This window comes from Myodes glareolus, chromosome 23 (assembly GCF_982192425.1).
Source record: "Myodes glareolus chromosome 23, mMyoGla1.1, whole genome shotgun sequence".
NCBI lineage: Eukaryota > Metazoa > Chordata > Mammalia > Rodentia > Cricetidae > Myodes > Myodes glareolus.
In genome coordinates this window covers 27367306-27387098 of record NC_142048.1, presented here as the reverse complement: position 1 = coordinate 27387098, position 19793 = coordinate 27367306, and the positions used below count along the sequence as shown (strand labels likewise).

Here is a 19793-nt window from a genome sequence, read left to right as displayed (position 1 = left end):
CTCTGGAGTTTCCCTTCATTAATCAATGAAGTCAATCCCAAGTGATCCACCACCGAAGCTACGGTTGTACCATGGTTTTCCACGACTGTCGTTAATTCTATTCAGTTACTTTTGATTGACAAGTAATAATTATGAGTATGTATAGATAGGGAGCAATGTGATGTTGAGATCGATGCGTAGGACAATTAATTCATCATGGTAATGAAAGCATCTGCCACCTCATCGACATTTTCTTTTGTGTATTGCATCTTTTTTTTTTTTTTAACCTCAGTTCTTCCAGTCCTTTGGAAGCACACAGTACAGTACAGTGTTACTATGGCTGACAGCACGCAGTTCTAAAGAGCTCTAAAGTCGGTCCTCAACTCCAGACGTGCTCCATGCCCTTGGACCAGCAGCTTCCCTTTCCCTTCCTTCCCACCAGAGCCTCCAGTGATGACCTCTGCCTCTGTTTCTAATGAGATTGGATTTCTTTCATTCAACTCACGGCCTGGGGCCCAGCAGCACTGTTTTTCTGTGCCTGAGTTACTTCACTCAGCAATGTGTCCTCTACTCTACCTTCCTCTTTTTCTTTTTTCTTTTAATTTTTATTTTGGTGGAGTCCACAGTGTGTGCCGGTTTTCTGACCATTCTTTGCCCTTTTGCATGGCCGGTGCTGCTCAGAACTGGTGTAAGGTTGAGTCATTCCTCTCTGCTGGGACGAAGATGCTGCTCAGATTTCCTGAGGCCATCACCCCACTGGATTAACGAATCCCTTCCTGGTCTTAACAGTGACCAGGAAGTTGATGGTTAATAGTTAATAGACGTAATAGTACATTAATAATGAATAGCAGCAAAGTGGGGCTGACGGTATCTCCCTGTTCAGCTGGTTGCTCTTACACACTAAATCACATTGAAATGAACTAAAGCCATTGCGTATTTCAATAGGTGGATTAGTGCTGGTGTCTACTATGTTATTGTCTCAGACTTTAAACCCCAAGGAGCTTTTGCCTATGGCCCTCCATGGATGAGCCACCTTGGTCTTTGAGGCTTGTGGATCGAGCTAAGGAACAAGGATCGGCACCCATGACTGCAATGACTTCTGAGCTCCACTCTCCGTCTCTTTACCTTGAAAATCGCTTCATTTACAAAAGACAGCATTTGCCACTTCCCACTGACTTGCTTCCAAACCCGGCTTGCATTTCAGTTTTGTATTCAGGCTGCAAGGCGTCTCCACCCTATGCTGACGGACATAGGAAAACTGGGAGCTGAAACGGGTGCTCAGTATGATCACATTTCGTAGGCTGTCCGGAGCCTCTTTCGCCAGGGAGCTGGACTGAAAAATCACTGAGTTCCATGGAGGTTAGCCACCGGGACATTTTCATTCTGATCTCATAAGCGGAGACTGTGCAACCTGAACTGTATTGTTGCCTTGATAAATGAACTCTTACTTAGTGTCTACAATGAGTCTAAAATGACTCATTTTGCCACAAGTCACAGCAGCAACACACACACACACACACACACACACACACACACACCTAGAATTTGAGTTTGGTTCCCAGTGCCCATGTTGGGCAGCTCACAACTGCCTGTAATGAATTCCAGAGGATTTGATATCATCTCCTGGCTTCTGTGGGTATGTGCATATTTGCATCCATACAAACAGACAGGCAGGCATCCAGACGGACACACACACACACACACACACACACACACACACACACACGGTCTGTGCTGTGCTCCTCTACCCTCTCCACAACAGCTGGTAGCATCTTCAGGCAATTCAGATAGAGACCAATATCCCCTTGCTGAATTGTGTCTTCTACGGTTTCTTTGCTCTGAGTGGCTAAAGTCACAGATAGAACATCCAGAACACCTACCTGTGTCCCCTCGAAAAGGGGACATTTTTAATCCTTCAGTGTTTAACTTTTGGTTGGGCGTGTGGCGGCTTACGTGTTTAGGTCATGGGAGAAGCCAGCAGCGTGTCTAATTGTTCTGGCGGTGCCTTGCTGGCCGCCTGCCCTAGGTAGCAGAGCTTTTGCTGAGCCGCATGAGAAGGATCTGCAGGCCAGCCCAAGATGCCTGCAGGTGCCTCTCTCTGCCTGACTCACCGAGGCCCTGCTTTACAGCCCCATTGTGTTTCTTGATAAAAGGGAACCCCACCCATGGCTAAGGCAGAGATCACCAGGAACAAGGGGCACTATTCGATAGTCTGACGGACATAAAGCAACCTATGTGACTGGACACAGGACAATTAGGAAGTGATGTATTTTGTCTTCATTTTAGCGACTCAAAACACACCTTGGACGACTGACGTCTGATGGTTTCTTCCAAGTTGATTAGCTTTCTGTAAAGCAGAGCTTGAGTTTCAGGAGCTGGTTCTTCCCTTTTCTTCTGTTTCTGAGTTGCCAGGGAGACAATCTAGGACCTTGTGTGTTAGGCGAACACTCCAGCCCTGAGCTATGCAAGCTTAGCCTTAAATAGTTTTTTGTTTATGTGTTTTGATCTTGTTTGTTTGTTTTAGCAGAACCTCAAAATCCAGGTATCAGCACAGAGCAGATACACTATTGTTTTTTCCTTTGGCAGCTTTGACCCCAGAGCTGGGTCACCTTGTGCTGACCAAGACCCATAGGTGGTGGAATTTAGCTGTTGTTTTGTTTTTCTAGCCTGTGGGTCTATGGAGGGTTTTTCTTTCTTTCTTTCTTTTTTTTTTTTTTTGTGCTTAGGAAGGCTGTTATATTTCCATGACGTTTTCTCTCCTCCCCCTAATCCTAGCCACCTCCCCCCGTTGATAATTAACTATCGGGTCCTCCCCGCCATTCTCCTGCCCTCTGCTTCATCTTCTTCTAGTTCTGACACCATTTCCGAGCATGCGTTGCTGCTCACCCAGGCTCTTCTTCCATTCTCCCCTCTTCCTGCTCACAGGAATTTTTTTTGAAAATGCCCTTATTACTTTGTCACCTTTGCTTCCGACGCAAAACACACCAGAGTCACCTTCATGCCTGGCATCGCCTGTCCCTGCCTGTCATGTGCAGACTGTGTTTGAACTTGAAGTAGCCTGGATGATCTGACTGTTGAAAAGGAGGTTGATGGGGGTCCTTAGGACCAAGGAGCAGCACCAGGTCTCCCACTTCCTTCGCTAAGCGCAGCTGCTAGCCCAGTGCATTTGCTTCCAGATCATCGGCCTCTGAGATGCTGATTAACGCTAATGAAGTTTCCTGGGAAACCGCCTGTGCCCTGCTCTGTGCAGTAGCAAGTGACCCTGTGTGCTCTCAGGTTGGAGAGTGCCCTCTGCAGCAGCTACACTCTTACTTCTTCCTGTGCTGGTCTCAGCTAGCTGAGGTAGGAGTAGCCTGAGGCCAGAGGTAGCCCAGACAGCTGAGCCACCCTAGGACCCAACCCTGACTTTCCGTTCCTAGCCCTATTATGACTCCTTTTCTCCCAAACTAGTGTTGGCATTATTTTATAAAAATGAATGGGTGCCATGTTTGACAGACATGATCACCGGATTAACTCTTCATGGACTTGGAGTCTAGACCTACTTTTGCAAAGTTTGATTTATACTCCTTAAAAATATGAGACTCTGTGCATGTGTGAATTAGAAATGGGATGTGTTTTATTATCTGCAAAATGGAAAGATACAATATCGTATAAAATGAAAATGAGAATACTGAGCCTACAAACCACATGGAGTTGTGAGGATCCAATGAAATGCACAGTGGGTCATCCTCTGTTTAGAAGGAAGATAGGATGATTATATTATATTTCCAAAATCAAATTAACATGCATCTGAGTAGAAAATGTGCTTCCCCATATGCCATGTCAGCAGGGCCGGTATCAGCAGTTCCAATCCTCAAACCATCTGAGGATACATTTCTCCCGATAATGAAATGTCAATCATCTGGTTTTATACACATAGCCAATGAGTTCACTGCTTGGTCCTGTAGCTAGCTACCTGTAACCCGGGCCATTCACCTCACCTCAGCATTTCAGCTTTTGAAACTGTAAAATGATAGGCCGAGTCCCCCTCAAGGGCCTTTCTGTTTCCCATAGGCCCCTGCTCTAAAACACTTTTTCCTGAAGTCCGAGAGCAAGCTGCTTTCTCAGGTGGGGCCGCGCATCAACTCAGCGACTGTTAATAAAGTAAAGGGTGACCTTTTAAGCCATCAAACCGGTCCATCTGTAACCAGCTATGAATAATCTTGTTGTGATTCTCAGAAATTAGATTCAGATAAAGTTACGTTCCCGAGAGTGACTTTGCATAAGGGCCTGACCTTGCTGAGTTGGATGAGCTTGGTGGATTTCTTGCTTGCTGATTCAGTTGAGAATTTCTGGCACCAAACAGGAAGCTGGAGAAAAAAAATATTTCACTTTGGTTATGGGTCCAGTGATTCATTAAAGTGAGATTTTTTGGGAGGGGGTGGAGGGTTTCGAGACAGGGTATCTCTGTGAAGCTTTGGAGCCTGTCTGTAGACCAGGCTGGCCTCGAACTCACAGGGATCTACCTCCCTCTTCCTCCCATGTGTTGGGATTAAAGGTTTATGCCATCACCATCCAGCTGAGAATTGAAAGGTTTTTATCTTAAAAGGGACCTAGGAAGTAAGAGTCACTCAGTTTGAGCTGTGTAGGCTGCCTTTATTTAGAGAGACCATGTCACAGAGAAGTTGAAATCTGGAGTCCAAGGGAAGCTGACCTTGGCTCTTCAGATATGTCATGGACTAGTTGGCTGACCTTTACGCTTCATTATTTTTTTAATTCTATCTAAAATGGGGATCGTAATTACAGTGCACTTTCCTTGTAGGGCTGGGAGGCTTTCCGAGGGTGTGCTCAGGAGTTGGGTTTTATTGTTATTTTTCAGTCAGCTTACTCATTATCTACCACCTAGAGGTGTGCCTTAGAGAAAGGCGTGAGTGACAATGTCTCCACACACCCACAGAAGTTACTGGACTCTGCCGATTCCCTGTTCCTGCGGAGGGATGGCACTTGACAGGACTTTCCCAAAGGGCTCTCACCAGTATGGAGAAGCTTGCCTCCTTCTCTGGATAGCACAACCCCATGAAGGAGACCCGGCCTTAGAGATGATAATGCAGTTGTGTAGACTGGGTGTCTAGTTTTTGGCCCAGAAGATAAAAACTTAGCTGCCTGTCCTCGTAGCTAGTGTTCAGGATCCACTAATGATTTAAATGGAACTACTTGTCTGCATTTTCTCTCAAGTCATGTATAGTAAATGAAATAGAGGACAAAAGTAGTTCCTTTCTGGTATATAATTCAGCATTCTACCCCTGAGTTATACCCCCAGCCCCGGCAATTCTCCATGTTTAGACAAGGCTTTCGGTTGTGTAACTAGCAGCATGTTCAAGCTAGAATGTTTTGATCAACCGAAAACCTTACCCCTAACTTCTCGTAGCAATATAGTCTGTTTCTTCTTTTTCACCTCTTACAGTTTAAAAAATCCCGCTTACTGCAACCCTGGACATCTGCTAGAAATCATTCATTGCCGTCCCATATTTGCGAGTTGTGGAACTCCTCACAGACTCCAGCTTTTCACAGAGCTGGGTCCCTTCACTGACTACTTGCTCAGGAAAAGCTTGGTGAGCTCTTTGCTGGTGCCAGGCATGAACCTGGACCGAGTGGTACAGAAAGTGCTGACGGCTCTTCCCGGCTTTCAGGAAATACTGTGCACACAAGTAAAAGGTTCAGTAACGAGGCGCAGGGTTAGCCAGCAACAGAGGCCGAAGATCAAGGTGTGCCGCAAGGTCATCTAGTTTGGGTGTGAGAGGCGCTTAGGGGAAGGTCACGTGAATCTGCGGGTGGGGCTCAGGAAAAGCTCTAGAAAATAGGGCCCTCTGAGCAGTACCCTTAGTCCAGCGTCCATCTCCTGCCTTACGGAAGCCTTTGGTTTTCCAGCTGGAGAAAAACAACAACAAAAAACCTTTTCTTCCTCAACTTAGATTTCCAGATCTCCCTCTGGTTTCATCCCTCGTTTCTCCCTCTCACCCTTTCTCTGCCTTCCACCTGTTCCAGAGATGGCTGCACGCTGACCCGTGCCCCTCTAGACTTCTTACAAACCTGTCTCTCCTCTTCATTGCCTCCGCTCTGGCCCTGCCAGTACCAGAGAGCGGCGTCTGTGCCAAGCAGGTGCTCCACCAGTCTGGCTTGGTTGAATAACTAAGCTGGGCATTGTGAAGAGTAGAGAGAAAGAACTGGGGAGAACAAAGGGACACCGGCGAAAGATACCTGAGCTGAGCCATTGTTGACAGTCCTAGCCAGCTTCCTGTCGGGAACAGCAGCTTCCTGTCAGGAAGGACAGCACAAAGGAGAAAGGAGCTTTGGAGCATTGAAATCAAAGAGGTTTTGATTGAAGTGTAGTTATTGTAGGACCCTATTTCCTTTGCCTCTTCTGCTTCCTGCTTGTACTGTGCATGGATGCACACAGACAGACAGACAGACACGTGCACACACACACACACACACACCTGCTTAGTTTTTATTGCCACCCAACTACTTTATCGGACTTTCAGTAGGATAAGACTTTGTCTTCCTGCTATTTTCTCTGTTCCTCTTTCATTTGCTTTGCTTGGGAGAAGAAGCAGAGGAAACCACAGAGAACACCATGTCAGCACCCGGAGTCTAGTGACCTTAACTACTGATGTCCTCATACTCAAGATTGTATACTCTGAAGTATAAAATAAGACTTTAGGTCTCTACCTGAATATGTAGCTTCTCTTTCTTCTCTTTAATTGTTTTTTTTTTTCTGCCATGAAACCCAAGATTGTATCCAAATTCCCCCCATTCTGTGTGTCATGGCTTTGAGGGCTCTTTTATTGCACCGTGGTCCCCTTTGCTAACCTCCCTTTATTATAGATCCTGTGACTTCTCAGCTCTGCTTTCCCTGAGTAGAATCCAGTTAATAACCTCACTGTACTCCTAAAAGCAATTAAAACAGAAACTTACTTAAAAAGAAGTTAGCCTGGGGCTGGAGAGATGCCTTCCGGAGCACCTCAGTTCTGTTCCCAGCACCCACTCTGGGAAGCTCACAAGTCAGCTCCAGGGGATCTGATGCTTTCTCCTGGCCTCTGCAAGCACTCACACATGTGCTGCATGCTCATGCATGCAGGTACACACACACACACACACACACACACACACACATGCACAAATGCTCACACATATGCATGTGTGTCTTTGTTAGGGTCTCACTGTGTATCCCTGACTGATCTGAAACTCACTCTAGAGACCAACTGGTCTAGAACTCAGAGCTCTTCCTGAGTCTGCCTCTCAAGTGCTGCGATTAAGGGTATGCACCACCATGCCCAGAGGTATGTTTTTTTTTTAAAAAAAAAATACTAGGACTGGAGAGATGGCTCAGTGGTTAAAGTTTGTCCTGCTCTTGCAGACACACACACACACGCACACACTCACTTAATAATAAATGAAATCTTGAAACATGTGTTCAAACATAATTTGACAGCCAAAGAGAGATTTTGAGTGGCTGAAACCAGAGCTGCTGACATAGGTAACTTTCAGAGAGACTGGAGTGTGGCCTCTTCTGGCCAACACTAAACATTTTGCCTCTGCAGAAGGGTGGGACAGGGAGCTGGGCAGAGCACTGTGGAGAACCGACCGCCCTGTGCAGAACGGCCCTGTGCAGAACCGCCCTGTGCAGAACCGCCCTGTGCAGAACTGCACTGTGAGCATGTGGCTAAGTCATGTGCCTCTCTCTGTTGGACCCACTTTCTTTGTCTGTATCAGGATCCTGGTGCTTCGTTCTGATGACTGAGATGTCAAAATCACCTCCATGCACCTACGTACAGTGTCGATGGTGGTCGCCTTGTGCTTTGAGGACCGAAGGGAAATGCGTTAGCACCCTACTTGCCTCCCTTTTATGAAATGGAGCCAATTTTCAGGGGCATTTAATGCAATTAGCTGGTGACAACAGTATATGGTCAGTTCTGCTCAGAGTTAGAACATAGCACCAGAGACATTGAAATTAAAAACATAATGGACTATCACTATTTACCCCAAATAAAATAGATGGTCAAAATAAAAGTGGTAACAACACCAAATGCTGGCAAGGATGTAGAGAAATTAGGTCACTCTGACACCGCCGATGAGAATGTAAAATATGCACCCGCCCCGGGGAACAGTTTGGCTGGTTCTCGTGGAGCTAAACGTGGAATTTCTGTATGAGCCAGCAATTACACTCTTGGATGTTTATCCCAGAGGAATGGAAACATGTTTGTGGAAAATTTGAACACAAATGTTCACAGCAACCTTGTCTGCACTAGGCAAGGACTGGTATCAACCCAAACATCAGTGGGTGGATAGTTAAAAAAAAAAATGGAGTAGGTTCTCCAACAGTTTGCAGTAGTTAAACAACTGCATGTGTACGCCAACAACAGAGAGACAGCTATGGGTACACACAACTTGGTGGCTTGCTGGGGAATTGGGCTAAGTGAAAACAGAGCCAACCTCAATGGATTGCTGCGTGAATATAATTTATTATTGTCCCCCAAATAATTTTATTCTTAGTTTTTTTAACCTCTTCTTTAATTTCATATACATAAACATAACCTGATGATAATTCCATTTTGTGTTGCTCATGTGTATATTTTTTTAGGGATAACCACTTGGAATTAGATAAGCAGATAGAGGAGAAGACTGATTCTCCCTCTCTCGGTAGCCATTATTTGCCTAGAGGTGGGGTCACATGAGATGTCCCCCCATGCCAGCTGCTGATGTCATGTTCAGTTCTTGTTTAGACAACTATGTGATTGAGATTTCCAAGATATGACTTCCCCGTCTTATACAGAAGAAAATATCTCACAGTGGACTCCCTGATCCTCTGACTCTTAGAGTCTTTCTGCCCATCTCTTCCCCGATGTTCCCTGAGCCCTAGTGTAGGGGCTGTGTTCTCGATGTAGCAGTTGAGTCTGGGTACCCCACAACCACCTTGTCTCTTCACCAAAATAAAGATTTTAATTTAAAATATACAGAAGCAGTTTCAGAGTGCTTAGATCCGTCTTATCAGTGTCTGGGCAGTTAATTTTATATTTGTGAGCCTCAGGGAGCCATTTCATTGTTCTGATATTCTGGACTGTCAGTCACATTCAGATCAGGAGAGTAGAGAAGAACTTCCCCTTTCCATTCAGCCGGAAATGGCACAGTGGCTGGGTTTTGTGTTTTCCTTCTTGTGAAGGTTTGACAATGTCTGTCTGGACCACAGAATCCTGAAAATAGGCACATCACTTTCTTGCAGAGCAAGGGCGGAGAACAGAACTAGGTTGGATTTAGAGAATTGGGATCTGGATCTGGCCCAAGGTTTGATCAAGATGCAGCCCCAGGTCTTGGCAGTGATCAGGTTGAATAGAGTCTGTGAACATTGTCACCAGAGTGTAGCGTAAGCAGACATGTGAGGGACACATCTGGGCCAACTCATTGCAAACTTCTTCTATGAGACATGAACTCAGAACTCGAGTTTGGCTTTCACCTTCCCGGCAGGTGACGTGGGGGAGGCCTGGAATCGGAACCTTAGTTGGCAGCCTGCCTGAGCCCAGGAAGGTTTTCTGTTTGAGAGTGTGTGCTCTAACCATGCAGCCTAGAGACTCTGACAATCTTCTCTTCTTTGCAGTTGTAGGACAGTCCCACCTGGACAGCGCCATTGAAGATCAAGAGATTGTCACCAATCCGCCAGACATTTGCCAAGTTGTGGAAGTGACCACGGAGAGCGATGAGCAGCCGGTCAGCATGAGCGAGCTCTACCCTCTCCAGATTTCTCCTGTGTCTTCCTACGCAGGTAAGGGGAGCAGGCGGGTGACCTGGAGACTCACTGGAGAACAGATCAAGTCTAGCATCACCTCATCTCACCATGCCGCAAGAATCTCTGTTCTGTACTAGAAATTATTAGTGTGGCATTATCCTTCCTCTTAGGTTCTTGACGGCATCTTAGACGCCTCTGTGAGAAGAGGTGTGTACGGTATTCCCTCACTCGACTGTCCAGGATGTGGTTCCTTCAGGACTATAGATAACATTTCTTGCGATAAATGCTTCGTTGTCATCAGAGACACACAACAAATGATGTAGTCACTGGACCTGGCAAAGACTGAGAACGCACTGGAACATATTGAGTTCAAATTCACTTGTAATCTGTTTGCCTAAGTTAACAGGATTTGGGGTCAGAGTGCTTTGACGGAGTCTAGATTTTACTAAGGTACATAGGACTTTAGACGTCATCTTTTCTAGATTCTCTGTTTGTGGAAGTGAACAAATTTTCTCAGGGTCACCTGGCCAACAAGTGTCCCGCCCAAGAGTTGAACTCAGCCTTCAGCTTCGAGGTTGTTGTTAGATCTAATCCATTCCACTAGCTTTCCTTGCCCCTTCCACTTATTTCCTCCCTCCTTCCTTTCTTCCTTGTTTTATAGTGCTGCTTCTAGCTGAACTGGGCAGCTGGGCCCATTTCTGCCTCTCCTAGGGCCTGGTCCTATCATTGCAGAAATCAACCCAGGCGGAGTTACGGAATCAGACACAGAATTATGTCATCTTACACTCCCTTCCTGACCATCTCCATTTAAGCTTTAGGGACTCAATCACAATTAGGAAATCTAAATTCGGAGTCAGTGTTATTGTTTGCAACTATTGACAAAAATAAAAAGCAGAGGCCCAGGAAGGGTAAAAGCCAGGCAGCTCTGGCAAATGGATCACCTTCTCCCCAGGCCTATTCGCATGCTTTAGAGGCCTCACTGGGATAGCACAGACTCATGTGGCAGAGTCCATCCAAATATCAGTTGCTTGTAAATTATCCACAGATATATTGACCTCATATAAATTAACCAGCCAGCTTTCTTTTTAAATTTTTTTTTTAGTTGTGGTGAAATACACATAACACAAAATTGCCACTTGTGGAGTGTCCAGTTGAATGGCTTTGAGTATGCTCACAGTATTGTGAAGCTGTCACTGCGCCTATCTCCAGAGGTCTTTCACCTTAAACCAAAATGATGTACCCATTAAATACATACTCCTGTACCCGAGTATTGAGAATCATTGGTCTATTTCTGTCCACTCTGTGGGCTCTTAGAAGAAGAATTGTGCAGCCTTTACCCTTCTGTGACTGGCTTATTTTACTTCAAATACATCATAACTTGCTTTTGTATTAGGAACATGAAAAAGAATGGGAGAAAGAGCCCTAGTGACAGGAAGTCTATCACCTGTCAAACAGCTCACTGGTGGTCAGTCATTCATCAGACAGAATTTGGACTTATATGTGTCCATTTCTTTTTGGCATTTGCCAGGGCCCAATGACTATATTATGTGTTGTGTGTCTATTGTTGGCTGGAAATTATGCTAAATGCTCATTTGTATTGATTGACTTGCTTAATGATCAGGGGAGTAAATGTTAGTCTCTCCTCTTCAAAAGTGAGGATGCCAAGGCTAATGGGAGTCTAGGAATAAAAAAAAAAACTAGTGACAGATAAATCTATGTGCAGCCATGTTCTTAGACATTCATCATGGTGCTGCATGGGGTCACATGCTATAGACCCATTTGATGGTCAAAGGACCCACCAGAGAAGATAGACCCAAATCTTCATGCAGAAACAACAGAAGCATTAAACACCGTGGTATTTTCCCTGTATTTGTGGAGCTAAAGCTAAAGTCATGGCTTTCTTCTAAGCTGGTGTAGTTGCTAAACAGGATATGGGGCGGGAGGGGTGGAGCCTTAAAGTGGACTGGTGTACCTGTTTAAGGTTTTCTTGGGGATTTGACGAAGACCTTTTGCTGTTGTCAGCAATGGTATTTTGCCTTAGCAGAGTCATCCTGAGAACAGCTGATGTGTGTGTGTGGGGGGGTGGTGAATGAAATTTTCATTCCCCGTTTTGTGCCATTTGTGTCGCTTTCCAAAGGAAGGGTTTTAGCCCCAGGGTGGCACAGGAACAGCATAAATTTCTGTGAGAGGTCAGCTTTTCAGCCTGGTATTTGGTTCACCCATGGTTTTCACTGCTGGAATTCTCCAGAATGTTGTAGAGGGAGGTTTATTGGATGGAGCCAAAATGTTTCACTGCCGGTCCCTTTCTAGACTTGACGTGTTCCAAAATTCTCTGTTACTGACCATGACTGGTTCAAGTCTTCCAGCCAGGAAGTTGATAATGTTCTGTAGTTCTCCCTTCTCATCTTTTGGTTTTATGTTCATCAGTAGCGTAGAATGTTTGGTTGATTTTCATGATAGAGTTCCTTGGTGTAGACTGTTCATCCAAACGTCAACCGCCTTCATTCAGCGGTCCAGGAAACTGCTGTTTGGAGGTTGTTGTTGAATATCCTTTTCCTCTAAGGATCACTGACATATGATTCTGGGAATGTCACAAAACCACAGTCACCTTTGCAGCTCTGTCTTCTAATGTATTATTTAACTGTCAGGGTGAAGAGGAGTCTAGACAGCGTCTTTGGGTGGAAGGAAGTGTTTGCGCTGGGTAGTTTAAGCAGACAGAAAATTCTACTTTGATTTGTAAAATTTTTCAGAGCAAAGAAATACGCTTCAAAGCCCAGGCTGTCGAAGCACGAAGACATTTTTGTTGTTTGTTTGTTTGTTTACTTAGTTATTTTGCAGTGCTGAAGAGCAAACCCAAGACTTCAGAGGTGGTAGAACAAGTACTCCACCACTGGTCCAGGTCCCTTGCCCTCGCTGTATTTCCATGTGGCTGTCCGTCACAACTTCCTAGTATTTAACTGCATTGGTGGTGTAGTAAGAGAAAACCATGATGGTAATTCAGAAGAAACGAGGTGGAAAACAGGCTTGCGTAGCAAGCAAAATAAGAATCAACTGGTTATATAATCAGGAGTAGAGAGGTCATGCAGACAGTCAGCTATCATTCTCCCAGAAGCCATATATGTATTTATGTTGTGAATGAGGCAAGCAAGGGTGCATTGACGTGGAGACTAAGATTCAGATCTGAGCTGCTGAGTGGCCAGTTGCATCTTCTTGGGAATGTAATTGAGGAAATTATATGGAAAGAAATCAATGCTAATCATATTGTGTTGAATGAGAGCCTTCCAGAAAATAGATCAGATATCGCATAATACAATAACGTGTTCCATAAAATATATCATCTCCTGCCCTGCGATGTTCTCGAGGTGGTTTGGTAATACGTATCCTCCAGGCAGATGTTAAAAGCTGGGCTGAAGCAGCGTGATTCTAGAGCTGCAGTTCTGGAAGGGACCTTGATGTCGCCTGATTCGAGGCCAAATTACTTTCTTCCCTCTTCGCTGCTCGCAGGGAGCAGGCCAGAAAGGTTAAATCAATTGTTCGCCTATCTACTGCTACTGTGTAAATATTTCGGCTTTTTCTGGCCATACTTGCAGAGCAAGTTCCATCTTTTTTTTTTGTTTTGTTTTTTAAAAATCCCATTGTATTGGAAGTCAGTCTGAAAAGCATCCAAACTAATAAAAGGGGGAAGTGATATAATCCTTGTCGACGTTTTGGCAGTCACGTTGATCTGGAAGCCGCAGCTGCAGTGAACTCATTTGTCATGTAAGAAGTCGTTCTGGAAATGACTATGGTGGAGCAAAACCAAGAGAGCAGGAATGAGGACCCGGAGCCAACGACTGAGTAATAGCTATAAAAACCGCCATTCATCTAACGGCAACACTTTGGGATCCTTAGGAACCCCAGGCACCTGCATCTCCTGGGCCGGAGGCTCTCAAGGCTGCTTCCTCGAAAAGAATCAGAGTTATAAACCAGTATGTTAGTCCATTTCACATTGCTGTAAGCACACGCGGTAATCAGCTTTGAAAGACATGGCGACTCAGAGTTTCAGAGGCTTCTGTTAAGATCCAAACCCTTACACCCAGCTCCCGAAGTGGCGAGGCTCTGTAACGACATCAGAGACAGTTGATCTTCATTTAGAAGTGATTCACTCCAGCCGGCATCGTGACAGCCGAAAGCACAGGGCAGGCTATTGTGCCATTGCGTAGCCACAACTTCATCCCTCTCGTTGAATGCTGTCTACTTTCGGGACATTAGCGTTCTTGTCCCCTACCAGGTCTGTTCACAGCTTCAGCAAGGAGTGTTTAGCCTGGCATCTAACTTCTAAACCCTCCAACCACTGTGGCTCGAGCTCGTGGGATCCTAGGACTTTGGTGGCAACAGCTCCTACTCCAACTCCTTTCCACATGCCTGGTGTCCTTGTGTGCTTGCTTTTATTTGAAGGGAAAGGGCCCAGAAGGATTTCTGGAGAGTCATTAGGAGAAGAAGGGGGCTTGATGCATGTGGAAGGAAGAGAAACTTTGGCTTCAGAGCACAAACAAAGCTAAGCATGAAAATAGGAAGGGGATCTTGAAGTCTTGCCAGCAGGAAGGCAGCCTCTGCGCTCTGTTTGAGACTCTGGGACCTGAAGTGCAGTTTTGTTTTCTTTCCTCTGCTGACTCAAACCACGACTTGGCAAGTTTCTCAACGGCTCTGTTCCTCGTTTTTCTTCTTGGGAGTGGCAGTCCTGCCTCCCCTGGAGGTTGAGCTAATGGGGCTTTTGTGTTTGGAGGGACATTTCCTTTTCTAGCCTTCCTTTACTTCTGCCTGGAAACATTCCTTGTGCCTATTGTCAGATTGTCTCCACAGCTCAGACCATTGTAGCTACGTCCTAGGCTTCCTTGTGACATCCGTGGCCCCTATATGGGGATGTTTGGGGTAGAACATTCTGAGTTGGCGGAGCAAAAGATCTGATTTTTGGTCAGTCTGTGGCAATCTCCCAGGCCTGTCTGAAGTCCCTGGAGAACAGTGGCTGAGAATCATGCAGAAAGCATTCCTGGGTGAGACTTGTGGACCTCACTTGCTTGCTGTCTGTTTAAGGAATGCCCTGGGGGTACGCTTTGCTCATTTGCTCTATAACTTGGTATATGTGGGGAGACCCATCTCAGGCCAGGGCTCTGGCTGGCTTGGAGCCGTTGCATCTTAATTCTGCTCTCAGGTAGGCATGCGGCTAATCTCCCTCAGTAGTGGCAGGGTGGAAGAGTTAGAAAGGTCTAGAGACCATACTGCCGTCTGACCGCAGCAGCTTTCCGACTTGGGATCATCGCGAGGGATGGACAAGACCCGTATCCCAAGGGCCTAGCTGAGCCTTTCTATAGATCTCTAAGTGCTCAGCTCTTATCAGTAGGATAAATGACCCAGACAAAATGCCCTGTGCAAGCCTGTGCATTTTGGATGCGCTGCCCTCTATGCATTCAGTTCTGCAGTGGCGCTGAACAGTGAAAGGAACTGCTCTGTGTCATTTTCAATTTGTAAAACTTAACGTACAGATGATGCGTAATCAGCGGTCACTGCATTTGACTCTGTGGCATCCAGCCCAGTGTGCAAGGTCAGTGTTGAATACCACTGACATTGCAAGCTCCGTGTGTCAGCCTTTCCAAACACCCAGGCACTCTCTCACACTTACTCATCATGTAATCCTCTTTGGAAAGTGGCGGGCAGCTGTAGCTCACTGTGGTTAAGGACGTTTCTCTGTGTCTCTCAGCTGGCAGCTCCAGTCAGGTGTCTAATGAATTGTCTGTTGCCCTGTAGCAACATGACCATAACCGTAATGGCTTAACACAATGCACGGTTAGGTTAGCTATCTCACGATCCCCATGGGCTGGGAATCCAGGTATGGCTTAGCTGGCTTCTGCAGGAAGGCCTTGCTACGCTGTCATCAGGTTGGCTGTTGCTGCAACTCTTCTGAGATCCAACTCTTGAGCCACTGGCTCCCACGGCATTGGGCGGAATTGAATTCCTTGCTCAGAGTTGAGCCGAAATCCCCAGTGTCTTGCTAGTTTCTACCTGGAAAGCAGGCCTTAGCTTAAATTTGCCTTGTGGGCCTCCCTGACATAGCCAGCGAACAAGAGACAGGTTAGATCTTACATGATGACATGATCATGTTCGTAGAATATTTATATCTTTGCTGTGTTCTGTTGGCTGAAAGCAAGTCAGAGTTCCTACCCACATTCAAGGGGATGGGGCCCAAAGATGGTAACCATGGGATGAAGGTCTTGGGGTACTCTAGAACATGGCCTCCTGCTAAAATTCTAGTAACTGGATATCTATAAATCCAAGGGTAGAATACTAAAAGGCAGGAGGAGGCGAGGAGAGATTCAGGAAGAGTTTTTGGACCGTTTCACTGTGTCGGGACTTCCTGTGTCAAATGGAATGGACTAGAAAAAGATAATGTGTGTGTGGCATTGTGGGCAGAGTTTCTGGGAGGGGAAGATGTCTCAGGGATTTCACAGAACCCCGGGAGGCAGAGGCGATGGCAGCATACTTGGTACAGCAGCTCCTCTCCTCAGCTCCATAGCCCCTCCCCTGCTCTGAGGGGACCACGCAGGGAACCGGAATGCACTCTGGTTTGTCCCGCTTGGAAGTGTTTGACCTCACGAAGTGGAGGGAGAGGGTGTGTGCAGTTTCTTATTTCTGAAGCGCTGGCATGGGTTTTTAAGATATTTCCTGAGTCTCCAAAATAGCTTGAGCAACAAGAATATCTCTGTTTTTCTTTCTGTACAGAAAGCGAAACCACCGACAGTGTGCCTAGCGATGAGGAAAGCGCCGAGGTGAGCTGGCTTCCTGGTGCCTCTTGTTTTAAAGCACAGGTTTTACTTTTGGATCTGTGTATGTGTGTGTGTGGTGTTTGTGTGTGTACAGTGTGTGTGGTATGCATGTGGGTGAGTGTGTGTGTGTGAGTGTGTGACCCAGTGCTTGTGTGAGAGAGAGACAGAGACAGACACAAGACAAAGAATGTACATAGCCTAAAATTTACCTTAACTTTTCTTTCTGAGTTGTAAAAATGTAGTACTGGGCCCCGAGTGGGAGGGAGGGAAGTGAAATGTGCCCCTCAGAAAAAGAGGTGAATACGACAGGGCAGGAAGAGAAAATTGGAGTCCAGGCCAGGAGATGTTGGTATGCTTATGGCTGTAAACATCCTGATTTGCCAACAGGAATAAAACGGCCTGCCTGGCCAGCAGGAAGCATCAGCGACAGCTAGCAAAGTTATCTTCCTCCAGATCCGTCTCCTCCTTTGGTCCTGCTGAGAGGCGGGTGTGTGGCCAATCTCTGCTCTCTGCCAACCTGCTTCCAGCTTCCCTCTGTAGGCCAGGCTCACACAATGGCAGGAAATGCCTGCAGTGCTGGTGGGAAGACAAAGGGGGCTGGAGAAGAAGCCCATGTTTGGTTGAATTCCTAATATCCCAAGGTCAGGAATTCTGAGAAGACAGTAGGCGTCTTCAAGGACTTTAACTCCTTTTCTGCCTGGCAGCTGTAAGGCCAGTTGGGTTCAGAAAATGGGGATCTCCGTCCCACCCACTTAAAAAGCCATGAAAGGACATTCGCTGAGTGTTCCTAAGCTCCTTACTCTCCTCATCTGAACATTCAGGGTAACTAATCGGGTTGGGCTATTATGGCTGGACACTTTCCGGTGTGCAACCCAGACGGCCTGCACATGGGAACAGGAAGCCAAGTGCCCACCTTATTTTGTGTGTTTGCAGAATAGTCTTGGTCAGATTTCTGGGAGCTAGCAAGTAGGAATCGATTTGAAAAGTAAGAGAAGCCATTGTTTGGCATGTGCTATTAAGTGGGAAGGAAAAGAACGTGTATATCTTGATTATTTTCTCTGAAAGGGGAGACCACACTGGCGGAAGAGGAACATTGAAGGCAAGCAGTACCTTAGCAACATGGGGACACGGAGCACCTACCTGCTGCCCAGCATGGCGACCTTTGTCACTTCCAACAAGCCAGACCTGCAGGTTACCATCAAAGAGGAGAGCTGTCCGATGCCTTACAACAGCTCCTGGCCCCCGTTTACAGACCTCTCCCTCCCTAACCCAGTGACCCCCACACCCAGCAGCAGTCGGCCCGACCGGGAGACCCGGGCCAGCGTCATCAAGAAGACGTCTGACGTCACCCAGGCGCGTGTCAAGAGCTGCTAAGCTTTGACTCTCTCTGGTGGTTGTTGGGATTTCTTAGCTTTGTGTTGTTATTTGTTTGTATTTTATTTTTCTCTCTGATACCTATCTTAGACAAATCTAAGGGAAAAAGCCTTGATAATAGGGTGTTGATTGCTGTGTCCAACTCCAGGGCTGGAGCTTCTTTTTAACTCAGGACTCCAGCCCCTCGGTAGACGCATATCTCTAGAACCTGCTGGATCTCCCAGGGCTACTCCCTCAAGTTCATGGACCAACAGCCACACGGGCAGTGGAGGTGCTGCGTTGCCTACAGTCAAGGCCAGCATGGTGGAGTGGATGCCTCAGAATGGACGAGAAAATGTGAACTAGCTGGAATTTTTTATTCTTGTGAATATGTACATAGGGCAGTACTGGCAACGTTGCGGTCTGCTTCTGCACCTTATCTTGAAGCACTTACAATAGGCCTTCTTGTGATCTTGCTCTTCTTCACAGCACACTCGGCGTCCCCTTCTGTGCCCATGACCTCACTACCCACCCATCCATTCCCAGCTCACTACCCACCCTCCCCTCTCCAACCCATCCAGTCCCATTCTACACCCACCCCTCCCTCCCCAACACATTCAATCCCAGCCTACACCCACCATTCTCTTCCCAACACATTCAATCCCAGCCCAAACTCACTCCTCCTTTCCCAACACATCCAATCCCAGCCCACACCTATCCCACCCTCCCCAACCCATCCAATAATAGCCCACTCCCACCCCTCCCTCCCCAGCCCATCCAATCCCAGCCCACACCTACCCTTTTCTTCCCAATCCATCCAATCCCAGCCCACAGTCACTCCACCCTCCCCAACCTATCCAGTCCCAGCCCACACCCACCCCAGCCCACACCCACCCCACCCTCCCCAGCCCATCCAGTCCCCGCCCACACCCACACTTCCCCCTCCCAGTTTCTTCCCCCTTTTCTCTCTTCGAAGGCAATGTTCCACATCTTGGAAGAGGAGGAAAAGAAATTTAATTTCTCCACAGCTGTCCCATTTTAAGACTGCTTGAAAAAAAAATCTTTCTAATCTGCTATGCTTGAACGCCACGCGGTACAAAGGAAAGCTGTCATGGAAATATTATGCAAATTCCCAGATTTGAAGACGAAAATACTCTAATTCTAACCAGAGCAAGCTTTTTTATTTTTTATACAGGGGAATATTTTATTCAAGGTAAAATTCTAAATAAAATATAATTGTTTTTTATCTTTTCTACAGCAGATTTATAATTTGAAGATTCCTTTTCCTGTTTATCAGCAGTTGTTATTACATCCTTGTGGCACATTTTTTTTTTTAATTTTGTAAAGGTGAAAAAAAAACTTTTATGAGCTCATGTAGCAATGAAATTATCCTGTGGATTGATAATAAATGAATATGGTATATAGTTAAAATTTTTAATGGGTATCGCTCCTGGCTGTAACTGTGTCTATCTGCATAATCATGAATCAGGGCCGACAAAGTATTTACTCTCGGAGACCACCGTGCTTTCTTTGCTGACTACAAGAAACTTAGGAAGGTCCTATGGGAAGGCTGAAAATTTCCATTTTCAAAGGCCCATGATACACTGGACCCTGGGCAAATGGCTACACGAGTTATCATCCTTGCTCATCACAGTTGTGCCCAGAAAGAGCGTTTATCACGATTCCACACGGTAGACGCGAGACCTGAGACGAAGACCTCCCGCTCAGGTTACCCAGACAGTTCAAGACCAGGATGCTGACAGAGCCCAAGTCTGGGGCGTTCCTAGCAGGGGCTGGTGGTGGTGGTGGTGGTGGGAGGGGTGTAGGGGGATGGTCTGTTTCCTAGTCCAGAGTTCTCTGCTGTGAGCAGATTGCTCTCATCTCAGTGGGTTTTTTGTCCT

The 19793-nt window shown here is 46.3% G+C and overlaps 1 protein-coding gene across 6 annotated transcripts in view; it reads left to right on the top strand.

Moving 5' to 3' along the window:
- Irf2 (interferon regulatory factor 2) overlaps positions 1 to 19330 on the top strand; it is a 108546-nt gene extending 89216 nt beyond the window's left edge. For all 6 annotated transcript variants that reach the window (XM_085680287.2, XM_048455811.3, XM_048455814.3 and 3 more), the window contains 3 exons: positions 9611 to 9775; positions 16496 to 16542; positions 17605 to 19330. In XM_085680287.2, the coding sequence (XP_085536413.1) occupies positions 9611 to 9775; positions 16496 to 16542; positions 17605 to 17913 (521 nt within the window). In that variant the 3' untranslated portion in view covers positions 17914 to 19330. The remainder of the gene's footprint in view (positions 1 to 9610; positions 9776 to 16495; positions 16543 to 17604) is intronic.
- The last annotated feature ends 463 nt before the right edge of the window (positions 19331 to 19793 follow it).